This window comes from Lacerta agilis, chromosome 9 (genome assembly GCF_009819535.1).
Source record: "Lacerta agilis isolate rLacAgi1 chromosome 9, rLacAgi1.pri, whole genome shotgun sequence".
Lineage (NCBI taxonomy): Eukaryota > Metazoa > Chordata > Lepidosauria > Squamata > Lacertidae > Lacerta > Lacerta agilis.
Window position 1 is genome coordinate 25441382 of NC_046320.1, and position 24132 is coordinate 25465513.

The 24132-nt window shown below is 40.7% G+C and overlaps 1 protein-coding gene and 1 long non-coding RNA gene across 2 annotated transcripts; one reads left to right on the plus strand and one right to left on the minus strand.

Moving 5' to 3' along the window:
• Nucleotides 1–371: 371 nt before the first annotated feature.
• Nucleotides 372–2865, minus strand: LOC117052952. The gene is made up of 2 exons (XR_004427332.1): nt 2742–2865; nt 372–509 (listed from the first exon to the last, which is right to left on the minus strand). It is a non-coding gene; the product is annotated as an uncharacterized LOC117052952 (long non-coding RNA).
• A 430-nt stretch (nt 2866–3295) lies between these two features.
• On the plus strand, nt 3296–22866 carry DCTD (dCMP deaminase). Its single transcript, XM_033160353.1, has 6 exons — nt 3296–3459; nt 12130–12241; nt 12971–13106; nt 16501–16617; nt 20655–20751; nt 22755–22866. The coding sequence occupies exons 1-6, from the start codon at nt 3362–3364 to the stop codon at nt 22831–22833; spliced, it is 639 nt and encodes a 212-aa protein (XP_033016244.1). The 5' UTR covers nt 3296–3361; the 3' UTR covers nt 22834–22866.
• The last annotated feature ends 1266 nt before the right edge of the window (nt 22867–24132 follow it).

Genomic DNA, 24132 nt, shown 5'->3' on the forward strand with positions numbered 1-24132 from the left:
AAAGGAAAAACAAAATAATTAAATACTTTTTTAAAAAAAGGAAAGAAAAGGGCAAAGAACTTACTTAAGAGTTATTTTGCAATAACCTGTTATTCAGAGATCATACCTACTTTTAAAGGTAGCTTTAAAGACTACATCCTAGTGACATTCCCTGTAAGTGATAAACACCCTCCTTTTTTCATTCCCCCTGTAAAGGCTAAGGGCAAAATTCTAATTCAACAGAGGGTGAATTGCGATTAAAGAAAGAGAGCAAATGCATACTTACTGGTACCTAGAGATTATCTGCCCTTTTAAAAGTTAGAAATATCACCCAAGGACTTGATACAATTCGGGAAGTAGGATTTTATATTCTTTTGCAGCAAGTAGAACCATTGTTTCATTCAGTTTATTAGGCATACAGCAACACAGGAGCTAGGTTTGCAATAGCCAAGATCTTGACCTCATCTCATTCCAGTAATCCGCTTTCTTAAGCATCTTCAGCCAGACTGAAATTCTCCACACTGCAGTGTCTACAAGAGTAGATGTGAAAGGGAAATTTAGATCCACAAACTTATTCATTTTTATTTCACTTGCACAGCACTGGGATTTGACTTCTGTCCTATTTCTATTTCACACTTACAATGATGTGACGGCTGTATCGGAACAGGAAGTTGTGATTAGGCTTGCAGTTAGACCAGCATGAATAGAAAAAGGGAAATGGGCAGAAGACACAAATGCAACCCTTCTGTCTTGGCCAGCCCACCAAGAAGTTCCACTCACCCCTCTTTCTCCAAACATCTGTTTTAAAAGGACACATTTCCCCCCATGTAGTGTCATGGCCACCATAACCCTGTCAATACCCATTTGCCCAGACTCCAAGGATGTTTCTTTGATGTGTTGATGAGTGGTCATCAGTACATTTGTCCTTCTTAACTACTGTAGACCACATTTTTGCACTGTTAAATCACTGATTAGACCTGAGCACTGGAGCATCTAGAGCAGGTCAGGATGCCCAGAAACCCAAGGGAGTGATGGCCAGGGCCGTCTTTACCCGGGGGTACAAGGGGTGCGGAGCATCAGGGGGCACCAGGCGCCCGCTGCTGAAGCCGCCTAAGCGTATTGTATTGAGCTGCCATGTGGCAGTGGGGTCAGCGGCAGCTACAGTGGTACCTCGGGTTGCAGACACGATCCGTTCTGGGGTGCCATTTGCACCCTGAAAAGTCCGCAATCCGAGCGGCGATATTGCGCTTCTGCGCATGCGCGACCTGCGCAGAACGCTTCTGCGTGTGTGGCGAAACAACCCGCGCCATTCGCAACCTGCAGTGAACGCAACACGAGGTACGACTGTATTTGGAAAGTCTCGCTCACCCAAGCCGGGAGGAGGGGAGTGACAGGAAAGAGGCAGAGACAGACAGAAAGAGAATGCACCTATATAGTGATGGGAGCGTGCACAGGCTCCGGAACCTTCCCAAGAAGAACTTGTATATGCGCGCTCGCAAGGGCCCTCCCAGCTCCTCTAGAAATAAGGTTGCTTCCACAATGAAAGGCTGCCCGAGATGGCTGTCCCACGCATGCGCACAAGGCCTGCCTGTCTCATCTTTCAAACACCTCCCTATGACCATAAGCGCATGCGTGGAGTCTTTGTACTGACTCCCAATGTGTTGTCTTCTTTAGAAAAGTTGGTTTTAAACAAAACACACACACACAAAACTCCTTTTGGAGCTGTGCAGGCGTGAGCACCAGTTATCAAATGATAATAGTGACATAAGCATAATAAAAATTAATTTGGGGGCTAAACTAAATTTGGCAACGCTGGGTGGCTCTCTGCACCCCAGCGGCGTAGGCTGTATGCTAAAGACGGCCCTGGTGAGGGCACCCACAAACTTGTAACAATATGATACGAGGCCAACACAGTTTACTCTAACATAACCCTGAAGGCTCCAGCTGTGTCAGAAACAAAAGCAAGGATAAGAATGCATGAGCTTAGCCACAGCCTGAGTTATTAAACCTGGTTCAGGTTTGACTATTCCAGAGAAATTCAAAACTTATTAGCAATGAATTAATGTCATGCCATCTTAAACCAATTTATGAGCTTGATGTTAGTGAGATGGTAAAAGGCTGTTAGTAATTTTGAAAGGGCAATCCAAACAAATAGAATGTTGTTTTAAAGTTCCTAAAAGTGTCAAATGTATTTTTTATATGTCTTAGAGACTTAAGATATTTCAGAGGTGTTTTGGCTCCTGAAATGAAAAAATGGAAATTACACAGCACATCTTTCAAGTACAGCAGATATTTCCATATAACTATAACACTGGGGTTACAGAAATATAAAATTGGATTAATAAATATCAAGAAATATTTTAAGAACGTACATTTCAGAGGGAAAAGCGTGGTGGGGAAGAGGAATCATTCCAATTCCATTTATAGTTACAGGTAGGTAGCAGTGTTGGTCTGCCATAGTCAAAACAAAATAAAATAAAAAATTCCTTCCAGTAGCACCTTAGAGACCAACTAAGTTTGTTCTTGGTATGAGCTTTCGTGTGCATGCACACTTCTTCAGATACTTTCGTGTGCATGCACACGAAAGCTCATACCAAGAACAAACTTAGTCGGTCTCTAAGGTGCTACTGGAAGGAATTTTTTAGTTCCATTTATGTTGCACATTAAATGCTGCCAGCTCCTGTTACATAAGAACCAAACAGTGACTTTTTTATTACGTAAACATATTCATTTTAAGCATAATCAACCTGTTGCACACTTACATTAAAAGGCAGTCAGTGATGGAATTATACAACAGGGTGAGGAGGTTAAGGAACACACATGCACAGGACCACAATTTTCTGAATTTGTTCTGAAAACAAATTACTAAGCTGCAATGGTCTGAAAGATGAACATTCATTACGGGGGCAACAAAGATACAGGGGCAAGGCACCCCTAAAACAAGCTGTCAACCTTTCCTTTTTTGCGAGAAATTCTCCTATCAGTACTATAGTCTATGCGCCACTGAAACGAGACCTTGCCTTGCAAAGGAAAAAACCTGCGTCCACTTTAGTCGATTTGATTCACTATGTTTGAGCGCACGCTGCCCCCTGAGGACTACAACGTCCAGCATGCCAGGAGTTCCGTGGTTCACAATCCCTCCGTTGCGGCAGGGCAATGCATCCTGGGAAATGTAGTCCGATCCCGGACTTAACTTATTGGAGAGCCTCGACTTTTGTCCATCCGCTCCGTGAGTCGCCGCGCACCTTCGAGGAATCGGGCAGAAAAACCGCGGAGCGGCCTCTGAAAAGTTATTAATGCGCGTGGTTTCAAGTCTCCTCCTCCTCCTCCTCCTCCTCGAGCTGCCGTTTTGGCGCCAAATTGTAAAGCGGACGTGTCCAGCATGGAGCCGGCGTTTCCCCGGGGCCGTGACGTTGTCCCTGCCTCAGACGGCAGCGAGACGAACGGTGGGGGTCAGACGCAGGCGAGCTGCCTGAATGGGTAGGCGCATGGGGGGGTGGCCTGGGGGGGTCAGGTGTGCCTACTCATAACTTTTCTTGCTTCTCCCTCCTGGCTTGCTTAGAAAAATCTCTTTCCTCTCGCCCGCTTTGCTGGGGATTTTTTTTTTTTGCAAGGAGGGGAAAGTGACTTAGAGAAACACCCCCCCCCCCCCCCCACGTCTGCTCATTGATCCCCTTCCGTGGAATTTGGAAACTTTCCTTTTATTCCCTCGTTTCCCAACCCCTTGAACTTCCGTTTGAATCTTTTATTGATTTATGTAACGAGTTCTTTTCCAGCTTAGGTGCAAGTCCCACAGAGTTCAGGTAAATGGATATGGGATTGCGGCGTCTCTGAACGGGCTATACTGTTGTTTCAATCGGCTATATAAATAAGTTTTTAAAAAAATGTTTCTGGTTAGAAACTTATTTCTTTTCTAATCACATGTTTCTGAAGGCAATTATACTTACAGTACTTCCGTCTTCGTCGTGGGTTTTCCTGCCCATGCGGTGATGTCTTATTACTGCACAGAGCGAACCTTGCTTAACACAGATATACTGTAAGTCGCTTTTTAAAGTCACTTTGGCAACCGGTTTGGTAGCAGGAAAGAAGCAATGGCTGCTTCTAGTTAAGTAGTACTGATGGTGATGCCAATTGTAGACGCAGAAAATATTAAAATATAAATTTAAGGAACCACAGAAAGAGGGGGAAGGAAGCCGAGTTTTGAAATGTTAAACTGATTGTAAAATTATTGAAATGTATAAAACTGAAAATCATAAATAAAATAACAACAACAACAACAACAACAACAACTGTAGATGAGTTAATGGGGATTGAAAAGATTCTTTACAACTGGTTCTGGTTTAGAAATTCTGTACCCCTTGCCTTTTGTTCTCACAACTCTCTTGCCTATGTTCCTGTCTGGTATAGTCTGGTTTCCATTCCTCGCTCATGTATTCACAGACAGCATAGTGATTGGAACCTCAGCAGATGGTCGGGAATATGTAGTGGCAGTCTCTTGCAGGCCATGATGATGGGTAGAATTGTAGACTTGTAGAGTTGGAAGGGGCCACAAGGGACATCTAATCCAGCCCCCTACAATGCAGGATTTTTTTTGCCCAATGTGTGGTTCAAGAGAGATGGCTCCCTTGCAGCGTTCAAAACTCCCATTGTCCTTAGGCGTGTTTTGCGACAGGGAATTTCATTAGCGATAAGCAGTTTCTGAGCTCTGGGTGCCGTACTGTGCCTAGGATTTCAGATTAAAACTGCAGAGGAAGGAAAGGAGGACCTTTTTCTGCCTCCTCACTTCCAGCCACACTCTGAAGACTGGAGAAGAAACCTTCTTAAGAATATTGGGGTGGGCAGGGGAAGGACTAGATACCATGTGAAAAATGAACATAATATTTTAGCTGCAGTTCATACATTTTCAGTTTTGTATTCTTGTTATAAAAGAAGCACGGCTAGACATTCCATTGTTGCGCCCATAACCTAGGCCGGGGTGGCCAACTTCCAAGAGGCTGTGATCTACTCACAGAGTTAAAAACTGGCAGTGATCTACCCCCCTTTTGGGATTCAGGTCAAAGTTGTTGAGCATTTTTTTAGGAAGGAATGCCCTGTTTTGGGGGGTTCACGTAAAAGTTGTTGAGCTTCTTTAGGGAAGAGAAAAGCAACGTTGAGCTTTTTTTTAGGAAGGAAAGTCCTATTTTTGGTGGTTCGGGTCATTTTAGGGGTGCAGGGCAAAGATGTTGAGCTTTTTTTAGGGGAGCCAAAGTTTTTAGCTTCTTTGGAGGAAGCCACTGATCTACTGGTGATCTACCACAGACATCCAGTGATCTACCGGTAGATCATGATCTACCTGTTGGACATGTCTGACCTAGGCTTAAGGTGCCATTTTACTCCTAGCTTTCATATCTAAGTTTCTAACACTGCTCCCTTGATATAAAAGAATGAAGATAAAGGGAGTATATTGAGGTGCCAACTGAGTGATGCCATAAAGCGGCTAGGACAAAATTCAGTAAGTGCTCCTGCCAGCACTTCTTCCCCACCCCCCCACCCCATTGATAAATTTTGTGATATGTTTTTATGTGCATCGTACCAAAATGTGATGCCTTCTTTCAGCTGAGAGCTGCAAATTTCAGCAAATAAGAGATGTGATTTGATAAAAGACACATATATTTCTTTTTGTTAAGTGATGGAGATTTTGTCATATTACGGAATTAAAAATACCTTGTTTTGTTTTCATGTATCATCGTTTTTAAATTTTATTATGATTAGGGGCCTCAGAAGCTATAAGTTGTATCGGCCCGGTATAAGGGATCATTAGGGGCCTCAGAAGCTATAAGTGGTATCGGCCCGGTATAAGGGCTATCATTAAGAGGGTATTGGTGGGTGGGTGGCTGGAACAGGAAGCACTCTGCTGGTCCCACTTGTCATGTAACTGATGCCTCATACAGTGTGTGTGTGTGTGTGTGTGTGTGAGAGAGAGAGAGAGAGAGAGAGAGACATGGTGGAAGTGTTGAAGCATTCTAAAATGCCTTTGTGTGTATGTGTAATTTTGTGTTGAGAGGGCAATGGTCGTCTGAAGGAACTTTTAATATTCATATTTTTGAAAACAATAGACCCTGCTCCATACAGGCTGAATCACCTTTTCAAATGTTGCAGGGGGTTGTTGTCTCTTGGTCTGAGAAAAATACTGTCAGTAGGCATCATGGGGGTTAAAAAGGGAAAGAGATTTAGAATAACAGTGTATAAAAGATATACAAGAAGTTGACTGTGAATGTGAGTGTGAGAGGCAGAATATGCGAAGTACATGAGCAAAGGCACCAAATGGCAAAAATATAACTGAGGCTCCTTGCTTGGATGCATAATAAGGGATGATACAGATGAAGGGTAGCTGAGGAAATGAAAATGTATAACATACAGAAGAATAGATGATATCTGGGCTATAAAATAAATTACAGGGGAACTTTATGAGACTGTACTTCACAGTGATGCTGCAAAATTAGGGGCACTACTAATATAAAGAATTATCTTAAAATATATCATTTAGGTATTCCCTAAATAGCTCTTTGAACTAGCTTTGCTGTGATGTTCTCCCAGAGACACAGGCATAAAAAGCACCAAAATAATTAAATGAACAGCACAGTGTTGTGGATGCAACTCTCAGTGCATTTCAGGAAGAAAAATTATGTTCTGATGGTGTCATGCGGGACTGATTATTGCCAAAAGCCTGGAAATCCATAAAACTAAACAATATTATCTTCTATAAAGGTTTTGATTACAGTCGATATTCTGAGCAGGGGGTAGCATGCAATTAAAAAAACATACACAACCATTTAGATAAAAAAGGCCTTTCTATGCAAGCATTTCAGCTTCATTTTGATTGTGAAATGAAAGGAGACAAATCTAAAGGAAAGGAAGCAGTTGAAGCCCTTGAAGGAAGGAAGGTTAATAATGTCCAAAGAAATCCAGCCAAGGTGATGAATGTGGTCTTTGGTAGGTGGAGTATTGCCAAAGCCTTACTATATCTGAATTTGTGAGCTGAGTAATATAAAATACTATCGAGAGAAAACAAAATAAAATAAAAAATTCCTTCCAGTAGCACATTAGAGACCAACTAAGTCGAGAGACAGTTATTAATATTTATTCTGTTTATGAGGCTGAAATGAGCAAATTCAGAAACTTTGTATTGCATTATGGGCAGGTACATATGAGTCACAGAATGCATACACGTTTTATGAACAAGGTAATTCTTAAATGAGCTGGCTTCGTACAAATTTAAGCCAGTCTTCTATCCAGTTAACTTTTACCTTAAGAGCAGTGTCTCCTAACAGCTTTGGGAAAGAGATTTTTCCTTGACCAGATCGATTCTGCTTCATTAGAGGGAGGCAGTGGAAGACAGGAGGGCCTGGCGTGCTCTGGTCCACGGGGTCACAAAGTGTCGGACACGACTAAACGACTAAACAACAACAACAAAACTGAGGTTGGATTGCCACATGTCAGGGATTCTTTAGCTGTATGCATTGTAGTGGGTTGGACTAGATCAGTGTTTTTCAACCACTGTTCCGCGGCACACTAGTGTGCCGCGAGATGTTGCCTGGTGTGCCGTGGGGAAAATTGAAAAATTCAAGAGAATTACTTTATATATAGTCAATATAGGCACAGAGTTAATTTTTTTAACATTTTCTAATGGTAGTGTGCCTCGTGATTTTTTTCATGAAACAAGTGTGCCTTTGCCCAAAAAAGGTTGAAAAACACTGGACTAGATTACCCTCGGCCCCCTTCCAACTCTACAATTCTCTGATTCTACAGGTGGTCAAGGATTAGACATAGGATTGAATATGTGTTAAAAGCTTTTTTTCTACCACTGGTTTATAGAGCTTTGTCTAAGAGTCATAAAGCTCTTCTCTAAGATAGCCGACCATGCTGTTTGTTCTTACACAAATAAATTTAAATTACCAGTAGCAGCAAAGAAGCAGAATAGTGGAGAATGCAATTCGGGTTGTTGATAAGCTTTGATGTCTCAGTCTTTATTAAAAAATACTAGAGCTTCTTTACTTTCCATCTTTATACTAACAGAGTAGTTTATTGATAGTATTGTTGTATGCCACACTAATTTCTGAGTGGTGCAAGATTCCAGGGACTCTAGACACATAGCTAGGACTTGTGGTTCCTTTTGGAGGTGAGGCACAGCGGAGACTGGTTTCTTTATGATACATGGTTTATTTACACATATATAACCTGAGTCTATGGGATGCAGGTGGCGCTGTGGTCTAAACCACAGAGCCTAGGGCTTGCCGATCAGAAGGTCGGTGGTTCGAATCCCTGCAACGGGGTGAGCTCCCGTTGCTCGGTCCCTGCTCCTGCCAAACTAGCAGTTTGAAAGCATGTCAAAGTGCAAGTAGTTAAATAGGTACCGCTCCAGCGGGAAGGTAAATGGCGTTTCCGTGCGCTGCTCTGGTTCTCCAGAAGCGGCTTAGTCATGCTGGCCACATGACCTGGAAGCTGTATGCCGGCTCCCTCGGCCAGTAAAGTGAGATGAGCGCCGCAACCCCAGAGTTGTCTGCGACTGGACTTAACAGTCAGGGGTCCCTTTACCTTTTAACCTGAGTCTACAATGGAAGGTTTCACAAGATTAACACTCCAAAAGGATCTTGTTTCTCCCATAGCCCATTAGCCCAAGCCTTGGATTCAAACAGAAATCAAAACTGACTTTCTCTCCAGCTTGCTGCTTTACTTCCAAGTCAAATCACTGCAACTTAACTCTAAACTCAGGCTTTTTCCTTCTAACTATCTGTGAGTTGAGGGATTTGCTGTCTCAGTGGCCCATCACCCAGGCTACCACCTCAACACAGGGAGCTAGTCTGGCTTATAGTTTAAAAACTTGCTGGATCCAGGGGTTAGAAGGATCACACATACAGCCTACCCCCCCCACTTCCACCAACTCATAACAGTACAGTATAATGGTTATAGGATCCCCCCCATTTACTTTAAGGAATTATATTTGGTACCTTAGCCTTAATTTTCATTTCTGCAAAATTCCTTATTTCACATCCTTAAAATGCTCTTAAAAAATAGGAGTTATCAGCAAATTTAATTAGCCACAATTTTAGTGACCTTGCAGCCTTTTGCAGATTGGCTTGGTCCTCTGAAGATGCTAGTTCTTGTAAATTTATGGTTCTATGTTCTCCTGAGGAAATAAGTCATCTGAATTCATCCATTCTGTCTGTCTTCCAAAAAAGAATGCTATCGTTCATACGGAAACCTTGTTCAGCAAGAGCTGAAATAGTTTAATTTCAAGTCCAAGCTCACCTGTGCCTTTAAACTGAATCTCTGTCATGGTGTAATGAACAAATTGCCTTTGTCTTGACTGGTGTCTTAGCTAAATCCAATTTATACACCTTATACCTCCTATGTCTTAGTTTAGACTAAAGTAATGATTGTCCTTCAGGTGGTTTCCCCTAGGAGTAAAAATGTTGAGAAGAGAGCTTGTTCTTGAAATTTTTCTCTAGACATTTCCATAGATATCAGTGTGGAAGTGGCATAATGAAGAAGAAAATTATTTCTGTTGTACCAGGGAAAAGCAATTTTGGGTGTATAAAGACACATAATGAACACACCATGGAAGCTCATTTGCCCCATAATGGATTATATGCCCTATTCAAGTTGAATTAGTATGTGGGCAGGGAGTGGAGATGCACCAACCAGTCTTGCCTTCTCTGATTAGCACTGGATATGAACGTTTGCAGGGAGAGGGTCTTTGCACGTGTAGCTGTACACACAAAGACTGAAATGTAACCCATTTGCTGCACACGCAGAGGCATTTGTGCAAATACCAGTTAGTGGGCATGTGTGATGTCAGGTGCAAAGTTAGTTCAGCCCTGCTCATGCAGTGATTCAGCTTGTGAATAGGCTTGCCTGAGTAGGGTTTCAGTCTCAACCTGAATCAAACTCGGAAGAAGTCCATTCACCGAAGAAGCTGGGGTTACACAGTGCTAAAGCCCTATTCAGGCATTATACTAACAAGGAAATAGAAATGAAAGCTGGGAGGAGCATGCTAGCTGCACATGCTTGTCTCCTTGCCCTTGTAATTGGAGAATGGCTCTCTGCAATGGGGAGCCTGCTTCTAGTCATGTAGGCTTCCCACACAATGTATAACTTATTTTTCCAGAGTTCTGCATTGTGTGGGAAGCTTCCACGAATAAAGGAGACACTTCACGGCAAACAGATGCTGTACAGCTCATTGACAGGGACAGTGGTGAAGCTAATGCCCTTGTCCCCACTCTGGTTAGTACAGTGCATGATTAGGACTAGGCTGGCTGCTGATGGTGTCAGTCCACACCTCTCCACTCTAAAAGTAGTGTTTCAAGAGTAAAGAACAGTGTGCATAAAAAGTGTTTTGAAACTTTATTAAAATGCAAATATTAAGTATGCAAGGTGCTTGAAAACAAACAAAAACAAACAGCAAATCGATCATCCCGGCCATAGTGGCTGGAGAAGCCCAGCCAGATGGGCAAGGGTATAAATAAGAGAATTGTTGTTGTTATCCCTTGAAAGAGGGATGAAGAGGAGATCAACATTCACTTAAAAGATTGTATGTGTTTGAGTATCAACGGCAAGGGGCAGGATAGTTATGTCTTTATGCACCCTCTTAGTCATCTTTAAGCATTTCTGCCTGGTACATGTGAGACTCAAATGTGCAATAGTTTATATGGGAGCAAAAGATAATCTGTTCCAATATATCACAACCACAGTATGAAACAGACTATTAGTGGGTTTTTTTGACCTTCTAGGTTGTTCTTTGCCTAAAAATCAATTACAGAAAGGTGGAAGGATTAACCTTTACTGTAGGATTTAAGCATGAAAAAAATTTTCAGTGTTTGTTTTGTACATTAGGAATAAAATAGAGGAGTGCCACTGTACTGCACTCTATGATTCTGGCTGGTGAATTCTAAAGGAGTTATTTCAAAGCTGTCACATTCTGTTTTCTGAGATGCAGGATGCGGTTGATCTCCTTCCAAAAAGAGGTAAATAAGAGGTGTCCTAGGAAATGCTGGCACGACAGGTGTCTTGGTATATACAAAACCTACAAATTAGAGTTTTAGGTGCTATGGCTGAGTGACATAAGGTGAGGCTGGGAGACATGTTAGTTCTTTCAGGGAGCTGAAGGCAGCCTGAAAGAAGGAGGCTGATTCTTTGTGTACCTGGCAAAATTTGGGGTGGATATATTTGGTGTGTGCAGTGCACGCCATGGAAAACAAAACCGCTTGCAAGTCATAAACCACTTTTCACACTCTTAAGGTTTTGTCCTGCTCTATTCTAGTTATGTGTCTAAAGAATGAAACTCATACACATAGGCTTTTCTCTTTTAGACCATGTATTTGTTTGAGAAATGAGTTTATTTGAAATGCTCCTATTTGGGGTTAGTCGTTCCACCTGCCTATTCATGCTTCCCAATTGTAGAGATTTGGCAAAAGGGCCATTACTGTCTGTTTGTAGACTCCTACAGAGAGATTCAAAGATGGAGCACTTGACTCCTCACATTAGAATGTACATTGGCAACACTATTTATGGGCAGTGTAACTGAAAACAATTCTTAGCAGACAGTGATACCACCAGAAATGTTCAGCAAAGAGTGCCTCATATTCTATTTTTATATTTTAGCTGTAACAAATGATATCGCACCATATGCTTGCAATTAGAATAGCTCGTCTAAGAGGTATCTTTGCTCAAGCAACTTAACTGTCAGTAATGCTAGAGCAAAGAACATAACCTTTTGCATATTTCTCTAAGGAAGGTAACATTGAGGGATAGATAATAGTTGGCACTGCGCTGCCTAAAGACTGCAAATTGCTGCTTTAAATGAGATAATTTAGTCTCCTTTTGGCCTTTTTGGTTGAAAAGTGTTGCTCATATGGCACTGGGCAGATATGGAACACTGATATTCTCCACTATTAAATTCTTGATCTGAATTTATAACCTTTATGGTCAGGTGCTGCTCTCTTAGTTGTACTAATTAAACCCTCATGCCACTCTGGAATTTTACATCATGGTAATTGACTTATTTCCAGAGACTCAAACACTGGGGTCAAAGTATACCTAATAGACTATTTTTAAAAATAAAACAATTCATGCAAATCGTAACCATTAGTGTCATTTGATTTGACTTTGTAGGTATGGCTGTGAAACACCCTGTAAAAAACGTGATGACTATTTGGAGTGGCCTGAATATTTCATGGCTGTAGCTTTCTTGTCGGCACAAAGAAGCAAAGATCCAAATTCTCAGGTAAGAATATGGTGCCCAGGCATCTTACGTTGCACTGTCTCTCATAAATTCATATAGCAATAAGTTTCTAGTCATTCAGCACAATCTAATTACAAGGATATCCAAAGTTAGAGCAAAGAGGAAACTACAATGAGGATTTTGTCTATCAAGTGGTAACTTGAGCTGTTTTTTCTTGGGAAGATTGTTCTTTTATAGTACTAGATGAGGAGCTGTGTGGTTCCTTTCCCCACAAGAAGTAAAAATGCTTACAGTTTACAGATAATGCATCTGATGAAAATAATTGAAGAAGAATCTAGTGTATTTGAAATTATAGTTTGATCTAGCCATGTAATATGGTATGTTTTTACTGAGGTTCTGACTTCCATTTTTACCTGCATGTCACTAAGTAGGGACAGACCAACTTAGCCTACAAAGCATCAGAATAAAAAGCATTTCTGTACCTTCCATGTTTTTAAATTGAGTTGTTATGCTGGGAACTTTTGTCTGCTTCAGGATGGTGCAGTTTGAATGAAGAAGCACGGTCTCAAATGGTTTTTACATAGTGCTTGAACATTTTCAGTGTTGATGCTCAAGGTCAGACCAGGCTCACTTGGGTTTTCTTTATGGGGAAGCATAGCTCCAGCTACAACAGGGTGGGTACCACTTGCCTTGGCAGAGAAACCAGGTGAGTACAGGATCACCAAAATATCTGACCTATTACAATAAACAAAGTTGTTTATTTCATTTCAGGTTGGTGCATGTATTGTGAATTCAGAAAACAAGATTGTTGGGATTGGATACAACGGCATGCCTAATGGATGCAGTGATGACTTGCTACCTTGGACCAGAATAGCAGATAGTAAACTTGACACAAAATATCCATATGGTAAGGAATAAAATATCTACACCAGATTGCTTATTGTTTTTACTTACTAAATAATATCCTTGCTTTTATTTGTAAAACATTTTTATCTTTCATATTAAAGAAAGAGGCTTTTACAACCAAATTTTCTCTATTAAAAAAACTTAGGCATTCACATAATGTCATCTTAAGCTTTTTGTTTCATCCTCTCGCTATTATATTTGTACAAGCCTATAGGAATGCTTGCCTAGTAGCTAGTGTAAGTAGAATAAATGTTTGTTTATCTACCCATAATCGGGCAAATATAGTTTTTATTCTTTGTAAGAACTGAAGTTGAACAGAATTTCTTCAAATCTTACAAGAGTTTCAATGTTAATTGTAAATATGTGCTTTAGGAAAAGCATATTACAAGTCACAACACAGGCTAGGCAATGCAAAATAAAATTGGACTGTACTAGTATTGTAATTAGGTCAGTAGATATGCCATATGTGAATAGTATTAAGAAATGAGCAATTAGTAGTGTTTGTTAAGTTTTGTTGTGAATATATATATATATAGAGAGAGAGCGCACTAAAATGCATGTTTGTTTAAAGCAATAGTGCCATTGTTCAGGTAGATTACTTAAAGCCCCCTTAAACATGTCCACATTTCATTAGATGCTAGGATTGGGGATCCACTTTCCATTCTGAACATAGATGTGCAAAGAGCTTCTTTCAGTGAATGAGGTGTTGCCTGATTTAAGTGTCCTTTTCCCACCATTAATAAGGGTAGCAGATGAGGTGGGACAAGCCTCACCATATTGTGGTCCTGCCTTTTACTGCTCTTTCAACGTGGCATACATTTTTTGTTAACCTACACACCTCACAGCAGCCATTTTGTTACTAGTGCCCAAAATTACAAATGGGTCCAGTGGTCCAAAAAGGTTGGCAGCCTCTGATTTTTCTCAAAATACACCCCCACCTCCTTTATAAACAAATTTCTTAAGTTAAAGGTTGAACAAAATACAGTGGACCCTCTAGTTACATACCGCTCTAGATATGTAACTTTTGGGTTACGAACGCAGCAAACCCGGTATATTTCCGGGTTTTGCCGTATGCACAGAAGTGCTCCATCGCGCCGTGTGCAGAAGTGGTGCCTCTGCCTACGGACTTTTTGGGTTGCGGACGAACCCCCGGAACAAATTTAATTCGTATCTTGAGCGTCCACTGTACAGTGGTACCTTGGTTCTCAAACTTAATCCATTCCGGAAGTCTGTTTGACTTCCGAAATGTTTGAAAACCAAGGTGCAGCTTCTGATTGGTGCAAGTGCCCTGGAAACAATAGCCAACAGCCGCATCAGAGGTTTGGCTTCCTAAAAACGTTCAAAAACTGGAACACTTATGTAAGGTCCGCTGGGTGGTTGCTCGTGAGTAAACAGCCAAAACTCGGTCCTGTCTTTTAGCAGTTTTATTGTGCATACTATTTACAGTGCAGAGCTACAAGTTCATGTCTGTATCAATCACTCGCAGAATCCGGGAGTGGCCCCTTCCGGCTGTGACCCTAACATAAGAGTTTCGGTATACGAAATCTCCGCCTCCCCTCCTTACGTTTCACCCCTCTGCGCACTTGGGGTGACGGAAATGGCGTGTCTCCCCCCTCGCCCGCGGGGTGAGGGGAGTGCAAGGTCTCTCCAACATCCCCAGAGCCTCTGCTCTCCAGCCTCTGAGCTGGCTGCCCCTCCCCACTGGATACATCGCTGCTTCCTCTGATGGAGGAGGAGGTGCTGCTGGTCAGGTGGGGTCGGGGCTCTCTGTACATTTCTCGAAAGCCCTTCCACTACCACCCTGCGCTGAGCCGGAGACAGTTCCCTGACAACTTACTTCCAGGTTTTCGGCGTTTGAGAAACAAAGCGTTTGAGAACCAAGGTACCACTGTAGCACAGAGATCCAAATGTAAAAAAAGGCAAAGTTTCAATACATTTCATCTAAGGTTGTTGTAACATAAATTACTGTTATTAATATGGTGACATGCATGTGACATGATTAAACTAGATCAGGGGCCAGCAAACTTTTTCAGCAGGGGGCCGGTCCACTGTCCCTCAGACCTTGTGGGGGGCTGGACTATATTCTGAAAAGAAAAGGGGGGGAAATAACTAATTCCTATGCCCCACAAATAACCCAGAGGTGCATTTTAAATAAAAGCACACATTCTACTCATGTAAAAACATGCTGATTCCCGGACTGTCTGCGGGCCAGATTTAGAAGGCGATTGGGCTGAATCCAGCCCCCAGGCCTTAGTTTGCCTACCCATGAACTTGATAGTTTACTTTTTAACGATTTCTTTAAATAAAAATTCTCTGGTGTCAGACATTTAAATTTGGATAGAACTGTGTCCCCTTATTAGCCTATATAGCTATTATGCAGAAGAATGAAGCAGAGCATCCGCCAGCTGACCAATTAGAATTTACTAGCTTCTGATGCCTTAGCACCTGTTTAAAAAGACAGAAATCTCACTCAGTTAGTTTTCTCCTTTTTGAAGCAGTGTAAACAACAGCAGTTAAGCTGTCACTCAGGTGACTCGCTGGCTTCCTGCTGATAACATTTTATCTCCACAGCTGTAGAAGAAAACCCAGGACAGTTTACATAACTATTAACCCCTATATAAAACCTTGGAAACAATATGATTTCTCCACAACAACAAAAATGAGTTTTTCTTACGGCGTTACTGTTCTTTCACAGGAGCCTAATATGGTGCTTCTTGGAAATTAGAAATAACCTCTTCACTTTTGGATTGTTCCAAGATGACCTTGTAGCAATTAAGACAGTCTTAATAGGTGCTAGTGAAGATGATAACAGTACAAAATGATTGTCTAAACTGCATTCTTAGTGCTGGTCGCTTTTTCTCAAGCTTCATTGCCAGCTATCTTACCTGGAGGTGAGAGCTGCTTGGCTTTACTTCATAATTCCCTCTGCTCTTAAGAACACAGAGTGCACTTGCATAATCAAAAGAACATTCCTATCCATGCATGTAAACACACAAATGAGCTCCTTTATAATGGCAATTAGAGCTCTCTGGGAGCGCTGGTGCTGTGAGATATTGCCACACTTAGGGTGACTGAAACTACTTGGCCTTCAGCCTATGGCTTTGCTTCGTCCTGTAGGTGTTCACGAATGACCATGTTAATGTGCTTAATGATTTCATTACTCACTGCAAGCCTGGCCAGATTGCTTGACCTTCATTGATCTTGGTATTTCTGGATTATTTCCCCTCCCCTTCTGCACTTTAAATTTCTCTCTGGTGTGACAGATTGTGCTGGCTGTTTGCTTCTGGAAGGACGCAGGCATTTGCGGCGTAACACTTTGTTAAGTTTTAGATTGATGACTCACTTTAATGAACGCTCATATGAATATTTGTTGGGTTCTTTTTATCTTTAATCAGTGTGTCATGCTGAACTGAACGCCATAATGAACAAGAACTCTGCTGATGTGAAAGGCTGCAGCATGTATGTTGCCTTGTTTCCGTGTAATGAATGTGCAAAGCTCATCATCCAGGCAGGTAAGCAAAGGTGCCAGCTTGATTTGTCAGTGTTGCTGCACTGTCTGTTCATGGGTACCTCATCACAGATGTATTTGGTTTCCAAATTGCGGCTGTTTAGATCTAAATTAATTGCACTATCAGCCTTTAAGACACTCCTTGTGTTTTCTATACTTGACTGGTGCCAGGTTTTCCCGTGCTAATTGCATCCTCTGTGATTCTTAGCTTGTTTTTAATTCAAGTTTGCCTCTTCCTCGACCAAGAGCTGCCAAGGAACTGTGCAGGCGTTGCATATAATTAGTGTCAATTTACAATTCTCTGACACATCGCGAACAGAAAATGGGGTGTGTGCGGGGGGTGGGGGAGAGAGAATAAACTGTGTGTGTCACAAGATCTGCTGGGAGTATATATGTGTAACATTTTAATTTGAGCATCAGACATGGTCGACACTTGAAGATTTTATCTCTTTGGTCATAAATGTCACAGAGATTTCTATGATCTCTCTTATAATTATGTCTTTCATTACAATAGTGATAAATCTTCACCACTGCAGCAGGTGTGCTAGTCTGATCATTAGTCCTTTCTTCAGATTATTGGATACTAGTAAAATGTCCATTATTATGACAAGATGCAGAATGAAGGCTTACCGTATATATTTCACAGATTCCTGCGGTCTGAGGGAGGGGGAATGTGCATCTATCTGTACAGGATCTCTTGTCAATGGGACCTGGGTCACCCGCTGTTAACACTCGTAGGCACGCTTTTCCCAAGTGCAGCACATTACTTTGGGAAATCTCCATACCACAGTGCTAGAGCATATTCTGTGCTTGCAAAAGGTCCCACTTTAATCCTCAGCATCTTTGGGTCTGAAATTCTGGAGTGCTACTGCCAATCAATGGACCAGTGGGAACTGACAGATCTCTGTGAACTTTCACTGTAGGGATGAATGGCAACCCTGCACTTACTTGGGAGAAAATAAAAGGGTGTGCCATTGGGAAGGGGTCTAAGTCTTCTCCTGTCTGCATAGGGACATTCTGGTCTTGTTTCTTGGCCATACTTCACTATGATGGAAAATTGGGAGAGTGACACTTGGTTTCAGGCACGGGGCTTTTATACAGCTAATGTCCTCTGCCACAAGTGGAAGAGTTTTAATTGCAATATAAATGGCTCTGTTTTGATTAAATTTTAATGTTAATCAACTGGATTCACAGGCCAAAATTTTAGAAACATGGAGAAACTTCCCACAAGTATTCCCTTGTAGATTTCAAGCATTTTATCATGACCGAAATGTAAGGAGGGAGGAAATGATACACACTATTTTTTTTTTTTAAAGTTATACCTACCTAATGACACCACGGCCATGTCACAATTACTTAGGTAGTCTATCGTAAAGGGCAATTGTAAAATAAAATAAACTATAAATATAATGCAGTCTTGCCTCTGAGAAGACACTTCCCTGCTTTGTCTGACTGTTGCAGCTAGTAAGGGATCATGGGAGAGACTATTCCACCTGTCTGCCCACCTTGTTCCCAATTCCCCTGCCAGCCAGGAGTAGGAGAGTGGAGACAGTTACCGGTACAACTAACTGACTGGCGTTCCTGCCCACAAACCAAATAAGAGGACCACTGCAGTGCCAGTGCAGACCACCAGTGTTGTTGACCCCTGTCCCCCAAGGAGAGATGTCAAAAGGATTTATCCCTATTGGGGTCACCATGAGGGTGAGGGTACCACTCTTTAATTTTGCATTTTTGAATTTAATCATTTGGTATACAAAAGTGAGTTACGTATTACGTTATGACAACTTGAATTTTGCATGTGTTTTGCAACCCAGAGTGATTGTTTGCGTTGCAACGTTTTTGAGTGTTTTAATGTTGCTTGAATCATAGAATTGTAGAGTTGGAAGAAACCCCAAGGGTCATCTAGTCTAGCCCCCTGCAATGCAGAAATATGCATCTATCTTTTGCGGGGATCTAACCTGCAACCTTGGCATTATCAGAACCATGTTCTAACCAACTGAGCTTCATGCCACTTAGAGGAAGAATCTGAATCAGTATACAGTAGAGTAAGAGTTGGAGATGGCAGGATGTATTTATTTATTTATTAAATCTATATCCTTCCGTTCTTCCCAAAGGTGTTTGTATGATACTGTTTTGCCTTAGATGAAGGGGCGAATGAGCTGGTTCTAAATCATATGTAATGCTACCAGGAACTTTTTTGTGGATTTTCTTTTTTAATATTTTAAGAGAATATTTTCTTTTTATGTGTTAATTATGCTACTTTAAATGTGGATCAGTGTTGTATTTGTATCTGATTCTCATTCATAGTGTTTGATATATATATATTTGGTCATTTTCTGTTTTGTTGTTTAAGACAGGCTGTAAACCACTTAAGAGATTCCTTTGGAGATGTGAAGTGGCATAAATAAGATATAAATAAATAAACTGATAAATGTAAAATAAGATTCAGTGAAATAAAGTATGTGCAAGGTATATAAACACAAGTATGATTTAATGATAATTACATTTTTAGTTCTCAAAGGTTAATTTCCACATTTTACATGGGATAAGGCCCTTGAAATGCCTTAGCACATTGTATGTATTTCTTAATTTTTGATGGAAATAACACCATGTAATATTGGGGCCTTTTAGAAATCTAGGTCCATCTCAATTTTGCCTAATAAACTCATTTGTGATTCTATTCATTTGCTTTTATGCAGCAGTGAAATAGTTAAGCTCCTAAAGCAATCACTACAGTATTTCAACTCTCTCCTGTCAGACTCATTGTCAGTTATCACTCTTGGTTTTTTCTGTTCTTTGTGTGTTCAGGATGTGATATTGACATGTTGGCAGAGTGGGAAAATTTGTAGGGTTGTGCTCAGCACAGTCACAGTTAATGCTTGCATTCCAGTGGGGGTAGGGGAGAGCCATGGAAGCAGAAACGGAAATTGCAAGAGATATGAGTGGTTTGAAATTGTCCAAAATCTGCTTTAAGTAATTACGTGAGACTGTCCTATTGTGTTTTTTTTAAGGATGAATTCACGATACATACAAATTCTTCAGAGAAGAAATGTCTCCTGTCTTTCAGTGTAAAACATTGTGCACACTGATGGACAGTAATAGCTTCGCATTCTGCAAACAGAAATGCCAGCAAAGCAGAAGACAATTGGGTAGCAGCAATTTCACAGTTGCAGTTCAGTGTGTGGCTCCATCTACTCTAGCTTTCTTTATATATCCCACCAATAACTCTATAGATCCGCTTGGAAAAATATATAACACTTTTGGTATTGCAACCTCTTAAGTGCTGGGCCTGAAAATCCTGAGGCTAAATCTGTCTTCCTCCACTTTTGAAGTTCCATGACCTTCAGAGTTTTTGGCCTCATTAACAAGCCCATCTCTTCCTAGATTAAGCTACTTTTTATTATAGTAGCATTATATGACAAAATACCTATGCTCTAGATCTGTCATGCTGGTTCTAGTTGTTGCTAATGTTGGATGCCCTATTTTAACTTGTTTGTAACATGCTGTATCAGCATGTCTTTTAACTCTTTAACTGGTAACAATTGGTTTAAAGAAAACTAGGTGGGTTAAGCACTCTGAATGGGAAACAAATAATGTCTCAAATTTCCCCCCCCATGCTAACATCCTCTCCAGATCTCTAGACAATCTCTAGTGTGAACATAACTATTTATGTGCAAATATTTCATTCCATTTTTCTGAAAGCTGGCAAATCTCCCTGTTAGTAAAATCACACCAAAACCAATTGATGGGTTTTACCCTATAATCAAAATAGTATCCATGAACTTTTACTACTGCCTATAGCCAACAGAACTCTCTGAGCAAGGGGTCGTCTTCTCCCTTTTCTGTATACACTGGTGGCAAATCCTGCTGCACACAAGGGGCTACTTTATTAGGAGCATAGCTAATTTGGTGATAGGAAGATTTGCATACATTTCTTCTGCTTAAAAATATCTTTATGTAGATGTTACTTTTTATATAAATTTAACTGTATTTCCTTGAATGCATCTAAACATTTTTGCTTCTCGTTGTGTCTGCTCATAGGTATAAAAGAAGTCATTTTTATGTCTGACAAATATCACGATACTTTGGAGATGACAGCTGCACGGCGCTTGTTTGATTTAGCTGGAATTATATACAGGTGAGGTAATGCACGGGCTCTTGCGTCTTTTGTCCCTTCCATCTTTTCATATGCTTCTGTGCTGTTCTGAAGACCCACACCTATTCAACTATAGGCCTCTTCCCATTCATGATGCAAGTAAGTGAAATGATATCATTAAGTGCTCAAAGGATCAGGGCCAAATACAGGAAAGTGGTTGCCTGCTGTAAGCTTTTTCTGTAACCCATTTCACAGCCTTTGTGCAAAAAGGGATGTAGGGGCTGCCACCAAATATATTTGGATTCTTTGAAAATCATGGCAGACAAACCTCCTGCCCCAACCTGTGGAGAAAAGCAGGTCATATTTGAAATTGTTAATAAACATAAATTACAAAGGCATATCTATGAGGAAGATAAAAAATGGTAAATAGACCCCTGACCGTTAGGTCCAGTTGCGGACGACTCTGGGATTGCGGCGCTCATCTCGCTTTACTGGCTGAGGCGTACAGCTTCCGGGTCATGTGGCCAGCATGACTAAGCCGATTCTGGTGAACCAGAGCAGCACACAGAAACGCTGTTTACCTTCCCGCTGGAGCGGTACCTATTTATCTACTTGCACTTCGTGCTTTCGAACTGCTAGGTTGGCAGGAGCAGGGACCGAGCAACGGGAGCTCACCCCGTTGCGGGGATTTGAACCGCCGACCTTCTGATCGGCAAACCCTAGGCTCTGTGGTTTAGACCATAGTGCCACCTGCGTCCCATATGAGGATGATACCTTTATGGAAAACCTTATACCTTCTTCCTATATTGCGTAGTATTTCCCTAAGACACGGGGTATGGCCTCTTGTACATTGCAAAATGCATGTATTTTATTGTTTGCAGTATTATTCTTGTTTGTATTCTGCCAAATAATTTATTGTTCACAGAAAATATTGGCTGTTCAGCATGTCATATAGGCTGTGCTTAAAGAATGTAGCAGTAGAGGTGTGACAAAGGTTGTCAAACTTGAAAATCTTAATATTAATGTAGAACCTTCTTGAAGTTTTGCATGTTTTAACAGTTCTGATTGAAAACGTTAGGCTGACTTCTAGCTCCTGGGCTAAAGTAGGAATCATGAGCCAATAATGCAGCATTTGAAATTCTGTTCTAAAGTTATTCCTTGTATTATATGTCTACCATGGGCACTAGGTGAAGTGGAGGCATAACTCATTCTGTTGCAAGTGAAATATTTCCAGAGCTTGCCCATGATTAGGGTGCCTCCAGCGCTTCCAAGCGATAGGCTGGATAAAGTGTGTGTGCCACCCTCCTCCCAAACTTGTCCTTCATTCTCTTGGCTGTTTTTGCCTCTTTGTATTGATTTGTGAGGATATGGTTATGCTTAATGAATCTCTAGAACTGAATTGTCAAGCTTAATGAGACACTAAATCCACACTATTTGCATAATCCTCTGTTTACTGGTGGATTGTAAAATATACACACAGTCCCCAAATACCTTTCTTGCTAATTGCTGCAGCAGATGCTCTAATGATGTAAAAGGATGAGCTTTGTTGGCGATATTAATTTTACAATTCTAAAGTTGTAACTTAAAAATTATTCCAGTTTCACTAGTTTATATTTTCTATCCCTTGCATAATGCAGTATATTTTCCCCTTTGCAGTGAAATTACTGAAGCAAACTTTGGAAGTCTTCTATGAAAAAATTGGCATGAAAAAATATCAAATGTTACAGAAAGACTGGTTACATGATGCCACCTCCTGCAGCTAGGTTGTTAGAAATCCTTTGACTCCTGGCTAATTTATGAACTCCAATAGCTGAAGAACATACAAACTAAGCAACCCCATGTGTCTTTTTGTCTTAGACTTTCTTGTCCGGGTTTCTCTCAGTATGGTGCACTATAATTGGCTCCTATAGAGATGAAACACAGAGTGAATCCAATGATATTTTCCCCCTTCTTAAAATTTAGTTGGGAGGCAAAGCAAACAAAATGTTTAACTACTTCACTAGCTAATATCCATCTCTCTCCCTCTCTCTCTCCATTTTTTTCAGGAAATTCAAACCTAAGTGCAGTAAGATAGTCATTGATTTTGATTCAATTAACAGCAGACCATGTCAAAAGCCTCTGTGAGTTACATCTAATTAAATCTCTAGAAGATTGTGATTATCCTTTTCTTAGAAGCTGCTAATGCCTTTCATCTTGAAGTTTGGCATAACTTTTTAATAGCCCACTACAGTTGTAAGTAGACATCTAAGGAATATGTCAGGCCCAGAAATTTTTTGTCCTCCTTGCCATATGTTTTAAGCTTTGACTTCCTGGAGTTTTCTAAATCTTTTCTAAATGGAACCTATAGGTGAGGTCTGGACTTGTGTATGAACAACAGGAAAGGTGTGTTCACTGTCAAACATCTGATCTGAATGAAGAGAACCAAAGTTACAAGCAATAACCTATGAATATTGGTTCAATCAAGAAAACTGGTGGATAGCTTGTATGATGACATGTAACTGTAGGGATGCATCTACCAGCCTAGCATAAAGCACAAAGTATTGAAAATCTCATTTTTCAAGGAATATGTCTAGATGTCTCTATAACAGTCAAAATATTGTGTTGTGTGAAATCCATACTGGTACATTACACCTTGATATTTTACCAGATGTTCATCTCTTTAATTGCTTCTCCTGTTGCAGTGTAGCGTGTGAGCATGTGTTCAATTATGTTTGAAGAATGTTTTGTATTGGATGTAGTTTCAGAGTAGCTTTAATTCCTTTCCCCCCAAGATACCTTCCATTTAGCAGAGGATAAGTGCATAAATCATTAGGCTTTCACCTATGGGACTCTGTTTGGAACTGATTTTAATGTCTAAAAGGAGACACATTTATTGGTCTAAATCTCTACTAGACAATCCAGCACATTACAATTCTGGGATCAGCCTCTAAGGTAACTTAATCACTGCTTTCCCTCTAAGGGAAATGAGGAGATTCAGTCCGCACTGAAGTTGAACATGCCAAATGTCATAATTATGGTTTTAGCTTGCTTTTAGTTGTTAAAAACTGGCCCTGTGCCATAAGTTCTGGAAACACAGGCTAAAACTATCAAGGGCTTTCAATATCTCCCCTTCTATTTGATTTTTTTTGAGGGGGAAGCCTAATTGTGCATGTTTAGAAAATGTTTCCAACCCCAGAAGTATTCATGGTTTTTTTTAAATATTGTGATGTTTTCCTGGACTCTTATTTTCTATGTTGAAACCATTCTGTAGATTAAGACATTGTGTAATTTGGCTTGCCACCAGTATTATTAAAGTCTTATTAAAATCCTACTTTGTTGAAGTAGACTCACTGTTATTATATTACACTATATGTTTGGCTCTAGAGAGCTGCTGCTTCTGCAATCATATGCAAAGTGTATTTTGTATATTTGTTGTATCATTAC